At 42.8% G+C, this 21206-nt stretch overlaps 2 protein-coding genes across 5 annotated transcripts; one reads left to right on the top strand and one right to left on the bottom strand.

Annotated features, from left to right (window-relative positions):
- Positions 1 to 1441: 1441 nt before the first annotated feature.
- On the bottom strand, positions 1442 to 19048 carry hmgxb4b (HMG box domain containing 4b). Of its 4 annotated transcripts, none has more exons than XM_076291830.1 (12): positions 19034 to 19048; positions 8805 to 8932; positions 8633 to 8711; positions 8086 to 8481; positions 6568 to 6765; positions 6177 to 6325; positions 5827 to 5905; positions 4871 to 4935; positions 4182 to 4305; positions 2785 to 2963; positions 2409 to 2531; positions 1442 to 1769 (listed from the first exon to the last, which is right to left on the bottom strand). In XM_076291830.1, exons 2-12 carry the CDS (start codon positions 8928 to 8930, stop codon positions 1725 to 1727), a joined length of 1563 nt encoding a protein of 520 aa, XP_076147945.1. In that variant the 5' UTR covers positions 8931 to 8932; positions 19034 to 19048; the 3' UTR covers positions 1442 to 1724. The 4 variants fall into 4 exon arrangements, with proteins under 4 accessions (XP_076147945.1, XP_076147926.1, XP_076147935.1 ...); XM_076291811.1 differs by lacking the exon at positions 19034 to 19048 and adding an exon at positions 9891 to 9944; XM_076291820.1 differs by lacking the exon at positions 19034 to 19048 and adding an exon at positions 9753 to 9881.
- Positions 17114 to 20447, top strand: hmox1b (heme oxygenase 1b). The gene is made up of 7 exons (XM_076291850.1): positions 17114 to 17337; positions 17470 to 17534; positions 17714 to 17825; positions 18091 to 18306; positions 19067 to 19339; positions 19651 to 19750; positions 19850 to 20447. The coding sequence occupies exons 2-7, from the start codon at positions 17473 to 17475 to the stop codon at positions 19972 to 19974; spliced, it is 888 nt and encodes a 295-aa protein (XP_076147965.1). The 5' UTR covers positions 17114 to 17337; positions 17470 to 17472; the 3' UTR covers positions 19975 to 20447.
- The last annotated feature ends 759 nt before the right edge of the window (positions 20448 to 21206 follow it).

Raw genomic sequence — 21206 nt, 5'->3', positions numbered from 1 at the left:
CACACATTCACTAGAACAAAACAAATTTTTTGCAGATCCATTCATTCTCCTGCTCTTACTTGTGCCTGTTGAAAAGGTCTCTGCTCTCCTCAGGCTCCTGTTGTAGTTGTCCGTGATCTTGCCCGATCTGATTAATGATAAATCTTCCAGTCTGCGTTCTTAACTTATTCCTCTCTCCTGCTTCTGCTCTCTTCAGACTGACTGAGCAATCCCATCCCAGACATCACAGAAATCTAAGTTCAATCTCCACCCCATGCTTTCACTTCAACACACACATCTAAAGGGAGGCCCAGCCCTTTTGGTTGGAGTTGGGAGGACATTCCACTCCAGGGTGGAGGAGGAACAACCATGTGTCACTGCGTCCCCAGGTACGTCCACACCCGTGCCAAAACTCACCTGAGGGGTCACGCAGGTGATAATGCGTAGATGCCAGACATCCGACATCCCCGTTCAAAGCTCTACGGTCCAGAGCACACAGTGTGGGAGGCACTTTGGAACCTGTTGGGTGATGATGTGTCACATGTAATCTGATGTCTAAGTTCAATGATCAGTGTACCAGTAACCTGCTGGCATCAGACTGATCACTACTCGAATTTGCTTTGACTGTGGCCAAAGTCAGTCAGAAATATCAGAATACGACCCTCTAAGTAAAAATTACACAATAGAATACGATCCTCTAAGTAAAAATTACACATTAGAATACGATCCTCTAAGTAAAAATCACACATAGAATACGGTCCTCTAAGTAAAAATTACACATTAGAATACGGTCCTCTAAGTAAAAATTACACTGAGACTCAGTGACTGAGTCCTCTAAGTAACAAAGGGAACTCTAGGAGTAAGGGCAGATTAAGTATGCGGTTACAGGGCAGTGGACAATAGCACCTGCTTAGCTGAATGAGGTCAAACTAGCTCCTTACAGGAAAGATGAGCCGATATGCTGCATCTATAACAGGGTTTCTGCAGGTTTTTCAACATGATACTGTACATCTAAGACCTTTTTCAGACAATTACTAATCAAACGCAAAATTGATTTCACATCCATACCAGTCAACAAAAACAAAGGAGATGAAGGAAAATCCAGAAATACTAGCAAAGTCTTGTTTCTATTTTTAGCCCATTGTGACATCTTTATCAACAAAACTACAACCTACGCAGCCAGAAAAGGACTGTAGGAGTAGTGTTAACTGAACGCCAACATAAGAGATCAATTTAGACCTTTCAAGACCTACTGTGTAAAATCTAAAGGTATTTAATACATTTAAAGCCTAAAATTCATGATTTAATTGGATTATTAAAGACTTTTTTGGACTTTTAAAGACCCCTCAGAAACCGTGTATAGCGACCACAACCACAAACAGCTTAAGGGTATATACCTCTGAACGACCTTAAGAGATATAATTCCAAGTTACAAAAAAGTAGCGCACAAAACACTAGGAGCTTAAAACAATTCACTAAAATATCTTTAATTGTAAATATAACAAATGAAAATGAAAGAAACAAAAAGTCACAAATGTTAAAAATGGGAGCATGGTTAAAACTAGAAGAGTCTGTGTCCGTGTGTCCAGTGCAAAACTGTGCAATGCTTCAAGTCTTCCCTTATTTAAAATGTTAAAATAAAGAAAGAAAGAAAGAGTGTTGTTTTGATCCATCCACCCAGCGCTCCTCCCGTGCTGTAACTTCGGTCGGTCAGTGGCAGTAAGGGTCGGAACTTCCAGTGGCCTTCACAAACCGGGCATCACATAGGCGATGTTGTCCAGAGTCTTGGACTGAGAGGACAAAGAGGAGGGGGAATGATCAGTTTGCGCAAGAGGTGAGACAGTCAAATCTAGAGTGCTTTGGCAACTAGATAGACAGGTTACTACAAAACAGAATAACCACAAACATTGTAAGCATCTAATCACGCACTTTGGCATGAACTAAAGGAATTGTAATTACTAGACACAACTTATATAATGCTAATGTAATAACATGCGCACTATTGCACACATAAAAAAAATGGGTGTGTCTATGGAAGAAAGCAAAGAAGTATTGTGGAAAATGAATTCCTTCAAAGCCAGTATGCATAATTCGACTTCGCTGCTTTGTAGTATGCGACTACGCTGTTTTGTAGTATGCGACTACGCTGCTCTGTAGTATGCCACTACGCTGCTCTGTAGTATGCCACTACGCTGCTCTGTAGTATGCGACTAGGCTGCTCTGTAGTATGCCACTACGCTGCTCTGTAGTATGCCACTACGCTGCTCTGTAGTATGCGACTAGGCTGCTCTGCAGTATGCCACTACGCTGCTCTGTAGTATGCCACTACGCTGCTCTGTAGTATGCCACTACGCTGCTCTGTAGTATGCGACCCATCCCTCCAACCTCACAGATGTGAAGTGCAGTGTGCCGTGCGCTCTGGGACTCACCAGTATGTGCTGAGGGCAGCCGTTGAGCTCTGGGACTTGAGTGGTGAGACAGGCGAGCGGACCCAGAGCACACAACATGGCGTCCAGCAGCACTGACAGACTGCCCGACACGGTCACCATGCCCTGCAGACAGATAGACAGAGAGTGTGTTTGTAAAGAAACGTGTAAAGAAAAAAGGGAAATAAAGATTTAATAATAATAATAATAATAATAATAATTTCTTTCCTAGCTGTAGGCAAAGCCTAAGAAATACAGTATGTAATACAGTATGGCAGACTTATTGGTCAAGGCACTCAGTCCCACAGGACAAGTGTGACCTCTGCCCTTTATGACGCACCACGACTGCAATGGAGCCGCCTTTACTGAACGCACTCACCTCAGTTTCCTGCAGGCGGCAGCCAATCACGGAGAGCGACTCTCCCAGGAGCTGCAGGTGGGCGGCCGCATCGATGGGGTCCACCTCGGGGAAGCTGCCCGGAGAGGGGGATGGCTCCACCTCCGCCGCCATGCCATTGGACTGTTGGAGGTGCGGCCTACTCTCCACCCTCTTCACGGCTGCAGAGAGGAAGCGAAGGTTGGGATGTGGGTTTGTAGATTAGGATTATGCAGATTAACGCCTAGATTTGTACGGAAACGTCTTCCAACACAACCTACTGAGAGGGGGCGACCAATCAATCTCACTGGGAAAGGAGCCTCCAAAATAATGACCCCAGAATAACAAGGCCCAAGATTTCAATTCTCAATTCTGAAACACAATTGAAGTTTTTGGAATATTGCCGTATATTAGTTGTTAGGCCATTATTGTACCACATTATGTCATGGTCAGAAATCTCAGCGTCTCACTCAGTTTCGATCCCCACTTTAAATCCCTCACCAAGACTGCATTCTTCCACCTCGAGAACATTGGCTGCCTTCGCCCCTTCCTTTCTACCACCGATACTTAAACCCTGGTCCGCTCCTTCATTATGTCCCGCCTAGATTGTTGCAATTCCCGATTCACTGACCTCCTTACTAAATCACTTCAAAGACTACAATATATTCAGAACTCTGCAGCCAGACTCCTCACCCATACCAAGCGATCTGCTCACATCACCCCCATTCTCTCAGGTTCACTGGCTACCGTTTCTATCCCAAATCTACTACTTCTCACCTTCACCTCCATGACCTTGCTTCTCCATACCTCTGTGACCTTCTGATCCCTTACTTTCCATACCACTCCCTCAGATCCTCTCTGTTCCCCGCACTGGACTCGTACTCCGTGGGTGGCAGGTCCATCAGCTCCACGGGCCCTAAGTTCTGGAATCGCCCCTCCTTTCCTTTCTTCAAAGCTCATCTCAAGACCTTTCTGTTTCATGAACACCTCTCCTCCACCACTGCATAGACTTTAATAAAGCGACCTTGACTTTAAGTTTAAGACACTATTAAGGCACTATAAATGTAACTTATTATTGTCCATTACACCTCTAACAGATCTCTGTGTCAGTGTCCTAAAGTTACATAAAATTCAGTTTATGAGAAGAGTATAATGCTGTAGAACAGGGCTCACACAACGGCCCGCGCAACTCATTTACAGAGCAGTGTTCTTCCTTTAACTTCTGCCCCCATTCAGGAAGTCTAGAAAGGTATATTAACCACACATACAATTCCTTTGCCCAGAAAAAACATTCACAATGGCTAGGGTAGGATAGCAAACCTATGATCAAGCCAACCAGGTGTACAGTAGGTTTTGCAACCAGGTAAGACAGGAGGTTTTTTAAGGCACGTGGCTCTCACCTTTAGGCTTGTCTGCTTTAGCTGCTCCAGAGCTGGACTGGGGGGCAGATTTGCCTGAGGAGGAGGAGAGGCCTGACTTCATCTGCTGCTTGTGCTGCAGGTACTGAGCCCTCTCTTTCCACACCTACAGAGAGAGAGGGGGGGAGAGAGAGACACAGAGAGAGACAGAGAGAGAGGGAGAGAAAGAGAGACAGACAGAGAGAGAGACAAAGAGAGAGAGAGAGAGAGAGAGACAGAGAGAGAGGCAGGGTTATTATCCTTAGGAGAGATGTTTACTTATATGCGGTCAGAAATTGACCTCAATATCCTCTTGACCTCATATCTTGACACAAATCACTTTTCCGCTGTAAACCTACAAACCCATAATCTCCTGCTGCAATTACAGACTAATTGTGCCGCGTGTGATCTAAATCAGGTTAAGTGATGATATAACACCTAGGCAGCAGGCCACGTCTTAGAGAATCACTGTTATGGTCTCCCATAGACAGACTGGGAAAGTGCCACATGAGAGGATGTGTCACTAGCAGTTAAATCAACTGTTACTATAAGTAACTGTTAATCTGATTAATCATTTCTACATTATATTTTCAACTTCTAACAACTGCTAGAATCGGGTGCAAGAAACAGGTTGAAGTAGTGTTTGTGTGTGTGTGTTTGTGTGTGTGTGTGTATGAGTGTGTGGCACTCACTTCTTTGTCTCCTTCTGGTAGCTGCTTCCATGCATCTGCTAACTTTTTACTCAATTCGCCAAAATCTGGAAAGAAGACAAATAACACAATTCGTTCTGTGTATACATTGACCACATCATAAAAAACGACACCAATATTATCATCAACACTACTATTGATTATATCCACAACTGATATAGTATTCTAATCTAATCAGAGTCTTATCAACTTATGGCTGCAGAATGTCAACACATGGCAACTGAGATAGCAGTTGAGACGTGATGGTGATAAGGCACTGTGCTGTCTGAGACGGGACACACACACTATCACATGGACCTCTCAGTCATGCTAACCAGCTGCTGAAAGTCAACATGAGCAGTTTAAGATACTTTTGTATCATTTCGATGGAATCTAAAGGTCTTGAACCGTCTATTCATGACACAGAGGCTGTGACTCATACCCGCATAGTGACTCTACCCACAACTGCCCACAGGAAATCAAACTCTTTCAAGTAGATTTGTTTGTCATAGAAACTAAAGGCCTTTTGACATTTGACACCAACTCCTCCATGGAAGTCTTAACCAAATTTGAAAAAAAAAAAAAAAAAAAAAAATGTCAGTACTACTGATAAGACATCTACATAATCCCAGTGACAGACACACACATCATCAGATGGTGTGCCTGAGGCACCGCTGCACTTGACAGTAATAATGTCAATAATGTCAAAGGAACAGATTGTGACAACCCATCTCAAGATAAGTACTCAACCCCGAGGTGGGGGGGGGGGGGGGTAACAAGATCTGCCCACACTCTGATCTACAATGTTTTCTGTTTGCAACACGCTATACTGAGCTCCACTTTCACAAATCAGTGGATGCATTACTTTAAAAGGTGTCAAATTCACTGCATACTCTTATTGCTCCTGCCAAAAGCACAGTGTGGGATTATGAAGCTGTGTGAGATTATGTGGTGCTCACCCAGGCCTGGCTGCTCCAGGTTGATACTGGCTCTGTATTCTTTGCAGAATATCTGGTATGCTGTGAGGTTCTTCTTCTTCTGTGATCCAGTGAGAAGACAAGAAATGTCAATCCATTGCTGGCCCTTCTTACATAACAGCTCAAGAAAACACACAGATTAGGTTTCCCATGCATGGATTACGCCTAGTCCTGGACTACAAGAGAACTACAGTGGAGATTTCCATTGAAATAAAGCTTTGTCTCGGACTAGGCTTAATCCGTGTATGGAAAAACCGAGCCTAAACGTGTTAGCTGCAGGCTTCATTAATAATCCCAGATGAGGGGACACTGAGTGATGTCCTACATCTGACCTTGTCTTTGTCAGACTTGTCTCTGCCCTTCTCCTCCTTCTTCTTCTTCTTGTCACTCGGCCGGTGGTTGAGGGAGTCGGAGGACGCCATTCCGTACGCCCCGTAACCAGCGCTGCCGTTGGCCATACTGGAGGAGTGAGAGCTGCCGCCTGTGGAGAGAGATCATGGGACACACAGCGTAAATACATGAAAAGTGAAAAACACTTGTTACAAAAACATATCACATACTCTATGACATGATGATACTTCCTTACTTTTCAAAATCTTCCATGGAAAAATCACTCACTTTAAAAACCTGTTACATACTGTATGCTGTGTAAAGGACTGTGCCTACGTGTGTCTTTACATACTGTATGCTGTGTAAAAGGACTGTGACTAGAGGCGTCTTTACCTTTGGACACCTTCTTGGTCCCTTTCAGGCTGTGCTTTTTCTCCCTCTCTTTCTCCTTCTTCTTCTTGCTCTTCTTGCTCTTCTTGGCCTTCTTGGCCAGCTGGGCGTACGAGTCGTCGATGATCAACTCGCCGGCCTCCAGCTCGTCGGCTGAGGAGGAGCTGTCACCCATAATCCCCAGCGGTCCATCGTAGTGTCCTGACACCGAGCAGGGAAAGGGATGGTAAGGCCAAATAGTGACCGGTCATTACGGTCACATATGCATGTTATCACCGCGTGCCACATCACATTTTAGCAGAAGCTGTGAAATAATGAAGGGCAAGTCATGGCTGAAACTGGCTATTCACTGAAATGGCCACTTGCTTCACCGAACAATAAAGTCTCTATTCTCACACACACACACACACACACACAACCAGTACAAGACAGATATGTCTTCAACTTAAAACAAACAATGAAAAAAGGTCTGTGCACAATGCAACAGGACTGCTTCACTGTCATGGGATTGGTCACGTCCTAGCTGAGCTGTTAGAGAACTGTACACATACACTGACACTGTGTTCAAAGGTTTATCTCATTGGGCACAAACGTATATAGATCATCATGTTACGCAGACACACAATCCATACAGCGGTCCGCGGGGACTTTACCCTGTAGCTATTCATGAACACCAGACACCAGGACATCACACTCTGTGCCAGAGCCATATTACATTACATTACATTACATTACATTACATTTGGCTGACGCTTTTTTAGCCAAAGCGACTAACAACATGGTAAACAGTTTAAGTTTTAGAGCAATTCTCAACAATTTTAGGACAATTTAAAAAACATTAGAGTACAGTAAGAATAAGTGCATCAGTGAGTGCTGTTTTTAACAGTTACTTGTCAGTTTAAGACGGCTGGTGAGTGCTAGGATCAGTAGATCATATTACACAACAGCCTGTGGGAAATAAGTAACGCTTATCTAATATCTCCACAAGGCTGTCACCATCAGCAGGCACCACAGCAATGTAGACAATAATCTATATTGAACTTTCTTTTTTACACCACAACCTTTTTTAAAAGCTTTTATCATTTTATGTCCATTACAATTCCACTGAAATCAGAGCAGCAAGTGCATAATATGTCCGTAAAAAACTGGATAAAAGCATATTTTTACGCTTCAGTTCCTTATCTTTCCTAAACTTTAATTCAGTTCCTTATCTTTCACTTATGCCACATGATCACACCGGCTGTGTTAATTCTTAATAAAGAATACATCAGCCCAAGAAATATAATATGGAATTGTAGAATCTTCCGTTGATGGATGCATTATTTTCCTACAATGCTCAAAGCTCACCTACTGAAGGGAAGCCATCAAATGTGCTTTAGCGTGCACATTACCTTTCACATAAAAATGACCAGCACCACCATTATGCCATTCCAGCCACTGCACATCCATAAAATGACCAAACGAATCATAAAACACTAAACTCCTGACAATGGCCTTTATCATCCTCCTCCTCCTCCTCACCTTCTAGCTCCACCTCCGTGCCCACTACAGGCAGTGGCTCCCTGACCAGCAGTGGCTTCTTCTTAGCGGGTCTGGGCCGGGGGAGCGGCGCATCCCACTCGTCCCGCTGTTTGCGCTGGGTGCTGTGGTGCGGGTGCGAGGCGTACGAGGGCTTCTTGTAGGCGGGCTGCCGCTGCGTTGGCTTATGCTGGTGCTGATGGTGGTGGTGGTGAGGGGGGCTCGGGGCTGAGCCGGTGGCCAGCGGCGACGTGATGGCCTGCAGCAGGTCCATGGCCGTCTCGGTCGAGTGCGGAGTGGGGGCGAAGGACGAGGAGTGGCCCATGGAGGGTCTCCCCTCCGGGATCGGTTTCTTCTTTTTCTTTTTGTGATGAATGGACTGCCCATGACTCCTGTCCCCTGCAGGAAGACGCAATAAAATGAAGCCCCAAAAAGGTCAAAACCAGATCAGTGAAAAATGCTGAGAAAAATCTATAATCTAAAATCTATACATCTAACGATAAGTTAGTCACTGGAAGTGACGCTTCTTCTTTCCCCCAATTTACTGTACCTTTGTGAAAGTGTTCCTCTTCATGTAACCTCTTCTTTTTCTTGTGAAGTTCACCTCCTGTGGCAAAAGGATCGGAGTCCTGTAGACAGAAAGATGCAATGTGAGACATTCAAACATGCTCATCAAAAATTTTTAATTAATGGTAAAAGTGGCATTCAATTGTAGGCCTTACACGTCGCTTCTTCGAGGTCTTGCGCACTTGGGCATCTATTTCCTCCTCTTCCCTCAACAGATCTTTGTAGGATCTCCTCTTCTCTCTTTGGCTGCGGCCGGCCACGAGACCCACCTCTCCCTCCATCTCTGCAGAAAATATCAGGACATGCACGGTATTAGGAGTGAGTTTAAAACCCTTAATTGACCCAATAAACAAGTATGGAACAGAATATGTTGTCTTCTGAGAGGTCAAAAAGTTTTCCCACATGAGGTCACTATCCAGCAGGAATGATTTTTGAGTTGGGCCATGACGTGCTACGGGCGGCGTGCTATTGTTATTGAACAGTGTTTACATTCTCACTCAAGCACAAGTGAACTCTACCAACACAGAAATGGCAAATAACCACGAATTAGCAAATATAAGTAAAACGACAAATGTTAGGCTCATCATCCTCTCGAATTCTTACCAAAAGTTTGCCAAATGGCTCAACGTAAGGACGTTGTAGAATTTACCGCGCTATTAAGTTAACGCTGTGCAAAGTGCAGTCATTCAACGATGCCCATCAGATGCTAACGTTAAGGGCAACTGCCAAACACTGTATTTGAGCACGGGTAAAAGATAAAGATGAAAACTGTATCAAAGAATTAACAAACCCTTACCAATAAACAAAATTGAACAAAATTAGAGATGCTAGCTTGCCAACGAGCTAATATAAACGTGGACAGATGTCAGCACTCCGTTGTAACTATCGTTAACACCACGATAAAGGCCTCACACGTTTCACTTATTAGAAACGGTGCTGTTGGATATTAAAATCAAAACATCAAAACACACTGCATAGCTATTCAACAAGAGATGCGCTATTGAGCTAACAATCGCTAGCAGAGAGCACAAAGTTTGTATCTTGAGCGGATTTCCCTGACTGGCTAATGAATTAGCTAGCCAAGTTAACGTTATACTTGCTACCTTGCACACGTTCTCCGGGTATGGGCCAGTCTGCAGAACTAATAGATTTCTCAAGCACTACATGGAACAAACACTTAAAATATGATACTACTGTACAAATATTCGGGCGAAATGCGTTTTAATTAATTGATTTGTTACCTATTTCACAAAATTTAAGCGCCGTTCGCCGCCATCTTACAACTTATTAACACGGCTCAACAATAGAAGAAAAATGTGCTTTGAGTGCAGAGTTGGGCACTGCCCCTAGCGGTTAGAATCGTAAGTTCGTCGACCTGTTACAAATTTACCAGGAGTTATCCATGGAGTTATCAGAACCAGAATCAGTTTTTATTTGCCAAACACACAGGCCTACAAGCCTACTCCGGCCATTGACTCCGGCCTCTGGCAGCATAGTGGAGCGGTTAAGTTCAAATAATGAGAAGTATTGTGCATTTTATGACTAAAGCATGAAATTTTGTTCAGTGTCTCTACACACCTTGAAGTTTATTTTCAGACGTGGAGCCACTTCAGATCTGACCTCTGTGGCTAGATATTTGCTGTATAATATACACATCTTTTAGGAATAAAATATTTGTACAAGTCATTCCAGAATTCTACTGTGAAGATCTAGAACTTACATTAACTGCCATTCAAACTGGTTGCTTGAGTTCATTATGACAGTTTCAAATGGAACCTTTAACTGGCAACATTCTAATCATATACAAATGTGATTTCTTTTTTCACCTTTAGACCTATAGTTTGGCAAATTAAATTAAGTAAGTTCTGATCATTAACTATATAAAAAAACTATTTGTAAGTTAGAATGGTAAATAATAATACATATAAAAAAACGCAAGGTTGCCTATAGTAAGACGTAGTAGTAATAGCACATGAGGCAGTACTATTGTACATTTTATTAATGTATTAAGCACTGTTCCTTCATTAATATTGGAAATTTGCCTAATTTATAAAGTTATAACAGATATATAGATCTAGGCAAGATGTACAGTATAACCACACTTAAGGGCTCATGCACAGGTGAGAGAAACACTTCTAACATTCAAGAGGATATCAGAGATGCTCTCATGAAGGCCTGTGACCACGATCATGACAGTGATGCTATGCATTTGGTGAGAGCAGCACAAGTGGTGCGCAAAGAGATTTTTAATTCTATGTTTCACTTTGACGACTCATTCTATCCCAGTAGTCAGAATTATTCTGTCCCACCATCACTTTTTGCATTGATGTCTATGATCTTCGATGGAGCAAACATCAAACACCAAGCTCAACACAGACCACCATGGCTACAAACATTTCAAAGAAACACCCAGCAATCCTGAAAGAATTCCATGCTGGGAGGTTCGTTGTGCATAAGACATGCAACAAGTTCTCAGCCATTGTAATAGACCAGTGTCATGAACAGAACAATGCACTCATCAAAGGATCTGGTGGACCAGTTAGACTAACAGAGAATTCTGGGGCACTGCGACGCTGGATGGTGGCTTGGCCCGGCCCTGAAATTGCCAGAATAATTATTGAATTGGAAAATGGAAGGTCGCCACAACCTGAAAACCATCACCAGCATTGAGCAGCACATGAAGCATGTTAGGTCCCTCATAACATTGATTGAGGAGATGGGTAACCCATTTCTTGAAGAGAGCCAAGATCTGCTGGTCCTTGATACCAATGACATCAAACTGCATGGGAGACATGGAAATCTTCCACAGAAGTTACTGAAGCTTTCAATGAGCTCATGCAATTGAAGAATGATCAGAGTGAACTGCTGGAGCGCTTTATAGTGCTAATGTATAGGACAAGTGACATCATAGTGAATGAGGCCAGAAAACCTGTTTGCAAAGAAATCTAGAGTTTTAGAGAACATCCCACCCACAAAGGCTGCACTTGAGCAACATATTAAGCGGGCCAAACCATAATGCATAAGAAAGACTTAATAAACTAATGTTGAACAGATATGCCTTTAAACCTCTCTTGAAAGACCCAAAACTATCTCAGGAACAGAGAGCACTGGGCAACTCATTCCACTAACAAAGAACCACTGAGGAAAACAGTCTTGAATTTGAACTAGCGTTTATGTCTGGTCGACACAACATCATCAGAAGTCAGGAACAGATGTATATAAACTTAGTTGTGCAGTGTTGACATCATGAATATAAACTTTCTTTTTACAACTATCAATCCAGTTGCTACAGCTTTCATATCCATTATATGCATAGTAAACATATAAAGTCCAACAACCACAACCATATAAGGTGAACATAAAATCAATCCCAGGAGGAAGTACACCTCCAAGTGGGCAGGTCAAAACTAATTGAGAAAGTAATCAATTTTGCATTGAACCCGGAAAGGAGATATGTCTACTCTCTAAAATATTCTATATATTTTAATAATGGTATTCTCCTTAATGGTAATCCTTAGACTGGAAAATCCAGACCCTGATAATCTAGAAACTGGCCCAACGCTGTGCAACTGTGTGAGCGGCACCAAGCATTTGAAAATCTCACTGCACTCAATTGGATAACACTATGACCAATGTTTACTGACTGATTCGTTGCTGCACTGCCGTCATTTGTTTAGCTCGCCTCTGGCCCGCCTATATCAGATACACCGATGTGATTGGTTACACAAGATGCAAGGGGTAAAAGTAACGTGCATTATTACTCATTGCCGGAGTCTCTTGCAGAGAGAATTCAATATGCTCTTGTGAGAACTCTGGATTTCCAGGGTAGGTAATCCTGACAATTCTCTGAAACTCTTACACAGTAATTTTGCTTATCAGTTGTTCTACCTAATACAAATCCAAAAAAGCCACAATAAACATTAATGAGAAAAAAGAAACATTATAAACAGGAAAGTAGCATTTACCCATAATCCCTAACTGCTTTGTATCAACTGTGCCACTAGTTTATGGGACAATAACACCGATTTCTAAGTTATTTGAACAATTGTCGTGAATCATAGTCAACTTCAGACATCAGACAGGATGGCAGCCATTCTAGACCACTCTTCCAGAGGCCTCCCATGGCTGCTATGAACCGATCCATTGTGGCTGCAAAAGGGTGTACTATGCGTTGCAGGTGCAAGAAGGCTGCCTTCAAGTGCACTGATCTTTGCTCTTGCTCAGGAGACTGTTAGCCTGGACACAGCCAAAAGAGACATGACATTAAAAAAGGAAAACATTGTTGAGACAAATACTTGTGTTTTTTTGAAAGGGGTCCTTATTAAATTGCTCTTTATCATATTATTTACTATCTACCATTCCACTATGTATGTATCTATAGGCATAGCAGTATAGGCCTAAAGGTGAAGAAAATCACATTTGTATGTGATTAGAATGTTGCCAGTTAAAGGTTCCATTTGATACTGTCATAATGAACTAAAGCAACCAGTTTGAATGGCAGTTAATGTAAGTTCTAGATCTTCACAGTAGAATTCTGGAATGATTTGTAAAAATATTTTACTCCTCAAAGATGTGTATATTATACAGCAAATATCTAGCCCCTGAGGTCAGATTTGAAGTGGCTCCACGTCTGAAAACCTTAGGGGGTGAAGATTATATGGTGAAACTTTCATGCTTTAGTCATAAAATGCACAATTGTTTTGCTTATCAGCCTAACTAGCATAGCCTACAGTAAATACATGGATTTCTATGCAACGTCACGAAAACATGCGTGCGCAACTAAGAGGCAGAGAGCACCATAGAACAGCATAGAGCAATGCTCTCCATGAAAATAATAAAATGAGTTTTTGACAACACACAAACATACAGCCATACAGTATTTCAGTTTTTAAACAGAAATATCAAGAAATCAAGAAATTAATTAATTCCCATTGTACCTGGTAGACCACTTTCTGACTGGTACCCAGTGGTGGAAAATGCAGATTTTAAGACATATGAGAGATAAAATTGCCCATTGCTTATGCATAAAGGGTTCAATATTGAGGAAGTTGGGTATCAACACAAAGTATTTGACATGTTATATCATAATCTAAAGTTCAATTATTTGTTAAGCCATTTTATTATTTATTATTGCAGCACTATACCTTGTCATTTTTTTAATGACATCATCGCCCTTTTTTATTCTCATTCTTTTGATGTGTGTAGCTAATTTTTTGGATATTTTTACCTTAATTCTTACACATGGCACCTTTAAGGAGAATATCAATAATAAACAATGTCAAATTATGGAAATAAAACAATATTATACAAACCATAACGCATAAGAAGAGCTTAAAGGAACATGCCACCCAAAATCAGTAGTAATTGTAAAGCAATTTACAAAAGATTCACTGAACAAAAATGCTGATGTGGTACATGAAAATTTAGCTAAAAATGTGGAGAATGCAATGCAATCAAGCATTTTGGACGATATATTGTCACAAGCTGGCAGAATAGGCAACAGGCCGATGTGCGTTTTATTTGGAGACTGTTTTGCGCGACAGAGACTGAGTTTGCTGCTGATATTCTGGGGATAGGCCTAGCCAATGTACGACTTTAGCCTTTTAATATATTTGCTGCATTAGATCAGTCTTTCTAGAACAGGCAAGGGCTTTCTAGCCTCACGTCAGCAGCGCTGCATCACCCATATAGCCTACATTAAAACAACCAACGGATGGTGGGCGGGTGCGGTTTTGAAAATTGGTCAACAAACTTTGGTGCTGATGGATGGCTGATGGATGATAAGTTTTGCTATGCAGTTATGGTTGAAATAATAGCCCATCAGCGCATCTCTAGTGTGTGTGCTTCTCTCTCGCTCAGAGGGGAGGGAGAGGCTGAGGGTCAGAGGGGAGGGAGAGGCTGAGGGTCGATCCAGCATGGATTCTAAAGTCTGTGGTGGATAGGATCTACAATTAGGTGTTAATAATATTACCACGCTAGGTCGAAGTACTCCCAAGTGCTATTGCGCCACACATTGTAGTTCTCCTGTTTATTCGCTTGGAAAATCGCCACGTTTCATGTTGTGTGACGTACACATTTTTATCAACTACTCGTGCAACTGTATTTAAGTAGGGAAAATGTGGAGGTGTTTGATTACTGCTATGTTCCTCTCTCTACGGCCATGGCAGAGCCCGCTAGCATAGCAACATGCTAACACATTCGCGCTGCGCGACAGAGCGTTTGAGTGCACCTACCGGCGCGGGAGAGGTATGACTCAACTCGTGAAAGTTAAGGTAAGAACTTATTACTGATTTTGGGTGGCGTGTTCCTTTAAAGAATGAAGTGCATGTTGAACAGATATGCCTTTAGACCCCTCTTAAACGACCCAAAACTAATAAATAGTAATATACACATTATAAACAATGTGCATAAAATGCAGTATGGAGTACATAATGTAATAACTGTGACAAGCAAGAGTTGCTAGACATTCTGATCAGCTGTTCATTGATCAGCTGAGAGTGATGGCGAGGACACAGCCCTGAGCGCCAGTGCTCATGTGACAGAAGTGACAGAAGTGACCCAGTTTTAGCTCAAAAGTGTGTCAGTCTCAAGTCAGAAGTGACTTGATACAAGCTCAAACCATCTATGTTGAAATGCATGTGAGACCTGTATACGTTTCATGTGAGTTACTTTAGGCTTGGGATAGTCCACTTGGTTTCATGAAATGACAGACAATTAGCATATGCAAATGATGGCCAATCCCTCGTAGGAAAAACAAGAAGCCTATACTGAAGGCCAGGCTAATACTGACCTATGGGAGATGAATTTTAAAGTAGGCTACGGAGGACATGTCTGCTATAATATAAGCTCTAAGTCTACCTGGGCAATGGTCCTTGAATTTCCCCTTGGGGATCAATAAAGTATCTATTTATCTATCTATCTATCTATCTGGTCAAATGATGTTAAAAACTGTATAGCCTAAACTAAAGTTGTTTACTTTAGTGAGTAGAGGAATAACAAACAAAAGGCTTTCTGGTTGAGCTCCTGGTCCTGCCCTCATTCTTGCACCAGGGCTAGGTGACTTATTATGGACTCAAACAGATTCTGTTAAGGATCTAATGAGTCACGATTTCAAAACTCAGTGAACAACCGAGCATCTGCCGAGTCACGGTTTCAGCCATTTCAGCAACACTGCACGGTTCACACACTGTTACCGCCCATTTTGCTGAATCACTGTTAGCGCTTAAAGGAACATGCTGGTGGAAATGCGATGCCTATCGGTGTGAGCCGCTGTAATCTCAGCACCCTAGAACACAGAGTTACTCTTGTGTTGTGAGTTGTGTAGTTTTTCCATAACTTCTGAGAAAATACTAACAAATGTCCTTCTTGGCTGATAATACGATTGAAAGCCTTGGTCAGTGTTGTGTGGAATATAACATATTTTGAGATCTTGTTTACAGATGTGCAATTCCATTTCCATGCATACTTCATTTGGTCCATATGACCACCCTATAATTAGGCTACAAAACAAGTTTGGTTCTATGCATTGCTATCTAGTTGTGTTTTTTATATGATATACTTTTAATTACTTTTTCTGCTGTTAGTGAATGTTGTGTGTGATGTCTGTATGCTACTGAGACCTTGAATTTCCCCTTGGGGATCAATAAATGTGTGTGTGTGTGTGTGTGTGTGTGTGTGTGTGTGTGTGTGTGTGTGTGTGTGTGTGTGTGTTAGAGAAGGGAGGGGGGGGGTGCTGCTGTCTGCAAGTAATTTTTCACCACAGCTGAGCAAACCATGTAGCATTGTGATGGGGTACAGAGTTCAACATTCTCCACTAAAACAGTGCACTCAGCGTAAACCATTTCCAGCCCTAACGCCACTCAGCATAACAGTGCAAAAGTGACTGAGCAGCACACCGGCAGAGACACACAGATTTACTGAGGAGACGGCTGCAAAAATTGGCCCTAAAGTGAGAGCGTAATTGGTATCATGAAGAGTAGTAGACAGTACACTGTGTACTCTCTTATCCATGTCAGAAGCCTTTCAGATTCATTCACAACCAAACAAGGGCTTTCACTTGCACCACCAGTGTACTTACTACTCTGCTCAGTTAGGATATAGCACACAGCAGCCTGCAACCCACCCCCGTCTAGCCTTCTTGTGTACACACATTAGTCATGCTCTGGCTCTGGAAAAAAAAGAACAAGCGACCTCTGTTCATGTGACCGAGCGTGTTTGTCCTAACTGAGTCCAGGTCCTGAGTCACGGTTTGGATCCCAGTCCTCCCTCCCTCCCTCTACTCCAGAGGGGGAGAAAAATCTGCTGTGTCATGTTTAGCGCTCTGGGCCCCTCCCTTTGTGGAGCTTTGTGCTGGGTCCTGTGAACAGAGTTTAGCACATGCCCCACTGAGTCAGCCCAGCACCTTCCTGTTTTTCTCAGCTGACGGAGCGAGCGAGGGAGGAGGGGAGGGACTATATAAAGGAGAAGACAGCGGAGCAGAGCATACTCTACACAGACACACACACACACAGAGGGAGAGACAGAGAGAGAGAGGGGGGAGAGAGTGCCCAGAGAGACAACAAAGAGACAAAGCAAGCATCGTATCCAGACCAGTTAGCCTACTACTTGGATTAAACTGAAGCTCATCTTCTTATTGGATTACACAAGAATTCTGCTTTTTTTGTGATCATCAACTTTTTTTGACATCCGGTGAGTAGACTTGAACTTTTCTTGTGCACTTTCACTTTGAAACATTTCTCATTCTGCAGTGATGAAATCAGACTGCTTTACATTATGCCCTGGCTTGCCACTGACTGATGCCTTTGTTGGGTCCTTGCACAGATCATGTCTGGAGAGGTCTGCCCTCACGCTCATGCTGTGGCTGCCGAGACGCACGTGGCTGACAGGTACAATGCTCAAACTCTCCGAACATGCCCATGTCTATGATTTAATCCGCTACTCCACAGGCAACACACAGAGACTGACATCCTCTCTCTCACCCTCTCTCTCTCTCTCTCTTTCTGTCTCTCTCTCACCCTCTCTCTCTCTTTTTCTCTGTCTGTGTCTCTGTCTCTCTCTCTTTCAGTGATCTTTCTGAACAGATTAAGGCAGCGACAAAGGAGCCTCACGTCAGAGCAGAAAACACGGAGTTGATGCGGAGCTACGTGAGGGGGCAGGTCTCCGCGTCCCAGTACAAGGTATGGTGCCTCCCCAGACCAGCACATGCTGTACTACAGAAAAGTCTCATTTGCACTCGCAAGTTTGTGGAAACATTTAACACTTTTGTCGGTTTCACTTTTCATGCAATAAATTGGGACTTTGAAAACACTGATTGACAATTAAGGCATCATGTCATTTTTGCTTTTATAAATATTCCTACTCACATTTTTCAATGTCCACTTCTCCTCCCTCTCTCTCTTCTCCCTCTCTCTTCTCCCTCTCTCTCCCTCTCTCTCTGTGCAGTTGCTGCTGTGCTCCCTGTATGAGATCTACAGAGCGCTGGAAGAGGAGATGGACAGGAACGCGTCGCACCCGGCGGTGGCGCCCATCTACTTCCCCCAGGAGCTGGCCCGCCTGGAGTCTCTGCAGAGCGACCTGGAGCACTTCTATGGCCAGAGCTGGCGCGAGAAGATCATCGTTCCCGCGGCCACACGCAGATATGCACAGAGACTAAGAGAGGTACATATACTCACTGACTGTATTTACTCACTGTGTATTTACTCACTGTACATATACTCACTGACTGTATTTACTCACTGTGTATTTACTCACTGACTGTATTTACTCACTGTACATATACTCACTGACTGTATTTACTCACTGTTATAATGTCAGTGCACATACTGTGCTGTATTAGTCAATCAGTGTGTGTGCCATATCAGATATTAGGGTATAGTGATGTTATGATAGGGTTGGATTTTTTAAAAATCTTTTTGTTAAGTAAACACACCTGAGGGCTATTTTTGGTAGTGGACGTGACAAAAAATTTTACGGACGAGGGCACACCCATGGGCTTATCACCAGACAGGACAAGGGCACCGTTGTATGTGATTAAGTAACTAGTCCAGCTTTGTGTTACATCAAGCATTCTATTGATTTAGAAATGCCAAACTCAGTTAACCATCTAATCATTTTAACTCATATTCAAACCAGTTTCTTACTTGGTGTCCTCTAGACATAGGCTACTGTGATGAGTGTTAGGATGTCGAACATCTACCATTAAACATTGATTTATTTAATAAAAGTAATCCGTTTCATAAATTATCTATCTACTGTGGCACACACAGAAAGGTGTAGCATCACAACATACAGGATGTGACTTAAATCAATGAAGAGTAAAATTAATGCAACACATTCATATCCACAGATGTTAATGCAGTAAAGCTATGTGAGAATGTTGTCTAACCATTTTCCTCTTTTCTGTCCGGCACGATCACAGGTCGGCGAGAACCACCCTGAACAGCTGGTGGCCCACGCGTACACTCGTTACCTCGGCGACCTGTCGGGAGGGCAGGTACTGGGGCGCATTACCCAGAAGTCCCTGGGCCTGAAGGGCGGGGAGGGCCTGTCGTTCTTCTCATTCCCGGGCGTGACCAGCCCCAGCCTCTTCAAGCAGCTGTACCGGAGCCGCATGAACAGTGTCGAGCTGACCCCAGAACAGCAGGAGGGCGTGCTGCAAGAGGCCGTCAGGGCCTTCGAGTTCAACATAGAGGTGAGTCACTCAATGGCATTTTCTAGCCTCACCACAAATAAAAGGCTAAACATAAAGGTGATAAAATGGTCAAACCTGCTTTCTGGAACCCTTGTACCTGTGGAGCAATAAGATGTCACCTATTAGCAGAGTTGCATTAGTTAGTATGGATAATCTGAGTTGCATTAGTTAGTATGGATAATCTGAGTTGCATTAGTTAGTATGGATAATCTGAGATTGTTTTCAATGCACAGCTCTGTCTCTCCCTCATCAAATGTAGATGAGATGTGCCTGTGAAGTTGAGCGCTAAACTGTACACGTTTTCTTCTCAGGTGTTTAATGACATTCAGGAGATGCTGAGCATCACAGAACCAGAGACTGACCTGAGACAGAGGCACACCAAACCCTGCAGCCACACACAACTTTTACATGGTAAGAGGCATTCTCTTTCTTTCATTCTCTCTCTCTCTCTCACACACACACACACACACAATTCAGGTGGATCTAACTCTTTCTCTTGTTGTTGGTTAGATAATAAGATGGTGTCCCAGACTCTTCAGATGTCCTCTCCGTGGCTCTCTGCTGTCCCACTCATCAGAATGCTGCTCGGCGTCTGCGTTGCCTTGGCAGTGGGCATGGGAATCTATGCCTTCTAAACAGACTCTATGGACTTTTGTTCTCCCTCCTGCACTTCCACACAGAGGAGCATCCGTCCAGATCTCGTGCGCCTCGTGAAGGATATTCAAGTATTTGTCTGTGTCATCTCATCTCCATCACTCTGGAAGATAACACAACATAGCTCATTGATAATCAATGATAATGTGAAATTAGTTGCACACTACTCCTTTCATAATGTGTTTGTACTGTATGAGAACCACAGCAACTAAACAGATGATCTATGCAGTGTATAAATATTCAACAAGCCCTGCAACTAAACACATGTGTAGTATGCAGTCAATACTTCAGAGATGAAGGAATAGGCCTATTAACACTTGTGTTTAACGTTTTAAGGTGCTTTGTGATGCAAACGGTTTGTTTGTAAATGTTTGTATGTAAATATAAAATTCTAACATGAAAATATTTTGGTTTCTGAAACTGTTTTATAATAAAATTATTCTTGTAAAATAAACATAGTGAATCATTTGTTTACAGCATGTCATTCCCACATGCTCAGGGGCTTCATCTGGACACATTTCCCTAGTGCTACATGCAGAACCACATGTTGTTCAGTCTTTAGTGTAATAAAAAAAAGTATTGCACAATAAACAGCTGCAAATTATCCATCTGTAGACAATCAGAACTGCACTCCTTGAATAGTAGGCTACTAAATGTACTTAGTACTTCATGCTTCTCTCTCCACACCCGTTAATATAGGCCTACATGATGTTCAACATCTGCCAGACTGCCACCATATACCTGTTCATTCTGTTGACACCTACTGTAGCTGGATATAACATGTTTTTAAAAAAAAAAATGAAAACAGAAAGGATGGAGACAGCAAAGCTGGAGTTATTTCAAATTGGCAAGCCGCAAGAACAAGGTATGCAAAATTGCAATTGGTGTTCTTGTCAAAACGTTAGGCTAGCACAGTGGTCCCCAAACTACGGCCCGCCACCTCATTTTGGGTGGCCCCCCAAAACATGTCCGTGGTATATAGCATCTGGCCCGCAGGGGAGTACGACATCGTCAAACTATAACATCCGTAATTTCCCCCATTCATTCTCGGCGGGTCTTAAAGGTAAACTATGCAGTATTGGCAATTTCCTTACTGTTTTTTCGGTTTTTGCTTATTTTTCGCGTGCTCTGTCATGCCGAATGTCTGAGAAACTCCATCGCTACCTTTTTCTAGCCGGTTCCTGGCGTGTATGTGTATTTGAATGCAGTAAAG

Source organism: Alosa pseudoharengus, unplaced genomic scaffold, assembly GCF_046254945.1.
Source record: "Alosa pseudoharengus isolate Yale_2024_CS ecotype anadromous, Long Island Sound unplaced genomic scaffold, YU_APseudo_1.1 YU_APseudo_1.1_scf_1, whole genome shotgun sequence".
Lineage (NCBI taxonomy): Eukaryota > Metazoa > Chordata > Actinopteri > Clupeiformes > Clupeidae > Alosa > Alosa pseudoharengus.
This window is presented reverse-complemented; position numbering and strand designations above follow the sequence as displayed.

Coding starts and splice junctions, on each gene's coding strand:
- hmgxb4b (XM_076291830.1), bottom strand. CDS start 8,930: ATGGAGGGAGAGGTGGGTCTCGTGGCCGGCCGCAGCCAAAGAGAGAAG. Junction 6,326..6,567: donor GACCAAGAAGGTGTCCAAAG/GTAAAGACGCCT, acceptor CTCTCTCCACAG/GCGGCAGCTCTCACTCCTCC. Junction 5,906..6,176: donor ACAAGTCTGACAAAGACAAG/GTCAGATGTAGG, acceptor ACTGGATCACAG/AAGAAGAAGAACCTCACAGC.
- hmox1b (XM_076291850.1), top strand. CDS start 17,473: ATGTCTGGAGAGGTCTGCCCTCACGCTCATGCTGTGGCTGCCGAGACG. Junction 19,340..19,650: donor CCTTCGAGTTCAACATAGAG/GTGAGTCACTCA, acceptor TTTTCTTCTCAG/GTGTTTAATGACATTCAGGA. Junction 19,751..19,849: donor CCACACACAACTTTTACATG/GTAAGAGGCATT, acceptor GTTGTTGGTTAG/ATAATAAGATGGTGTCCCAG.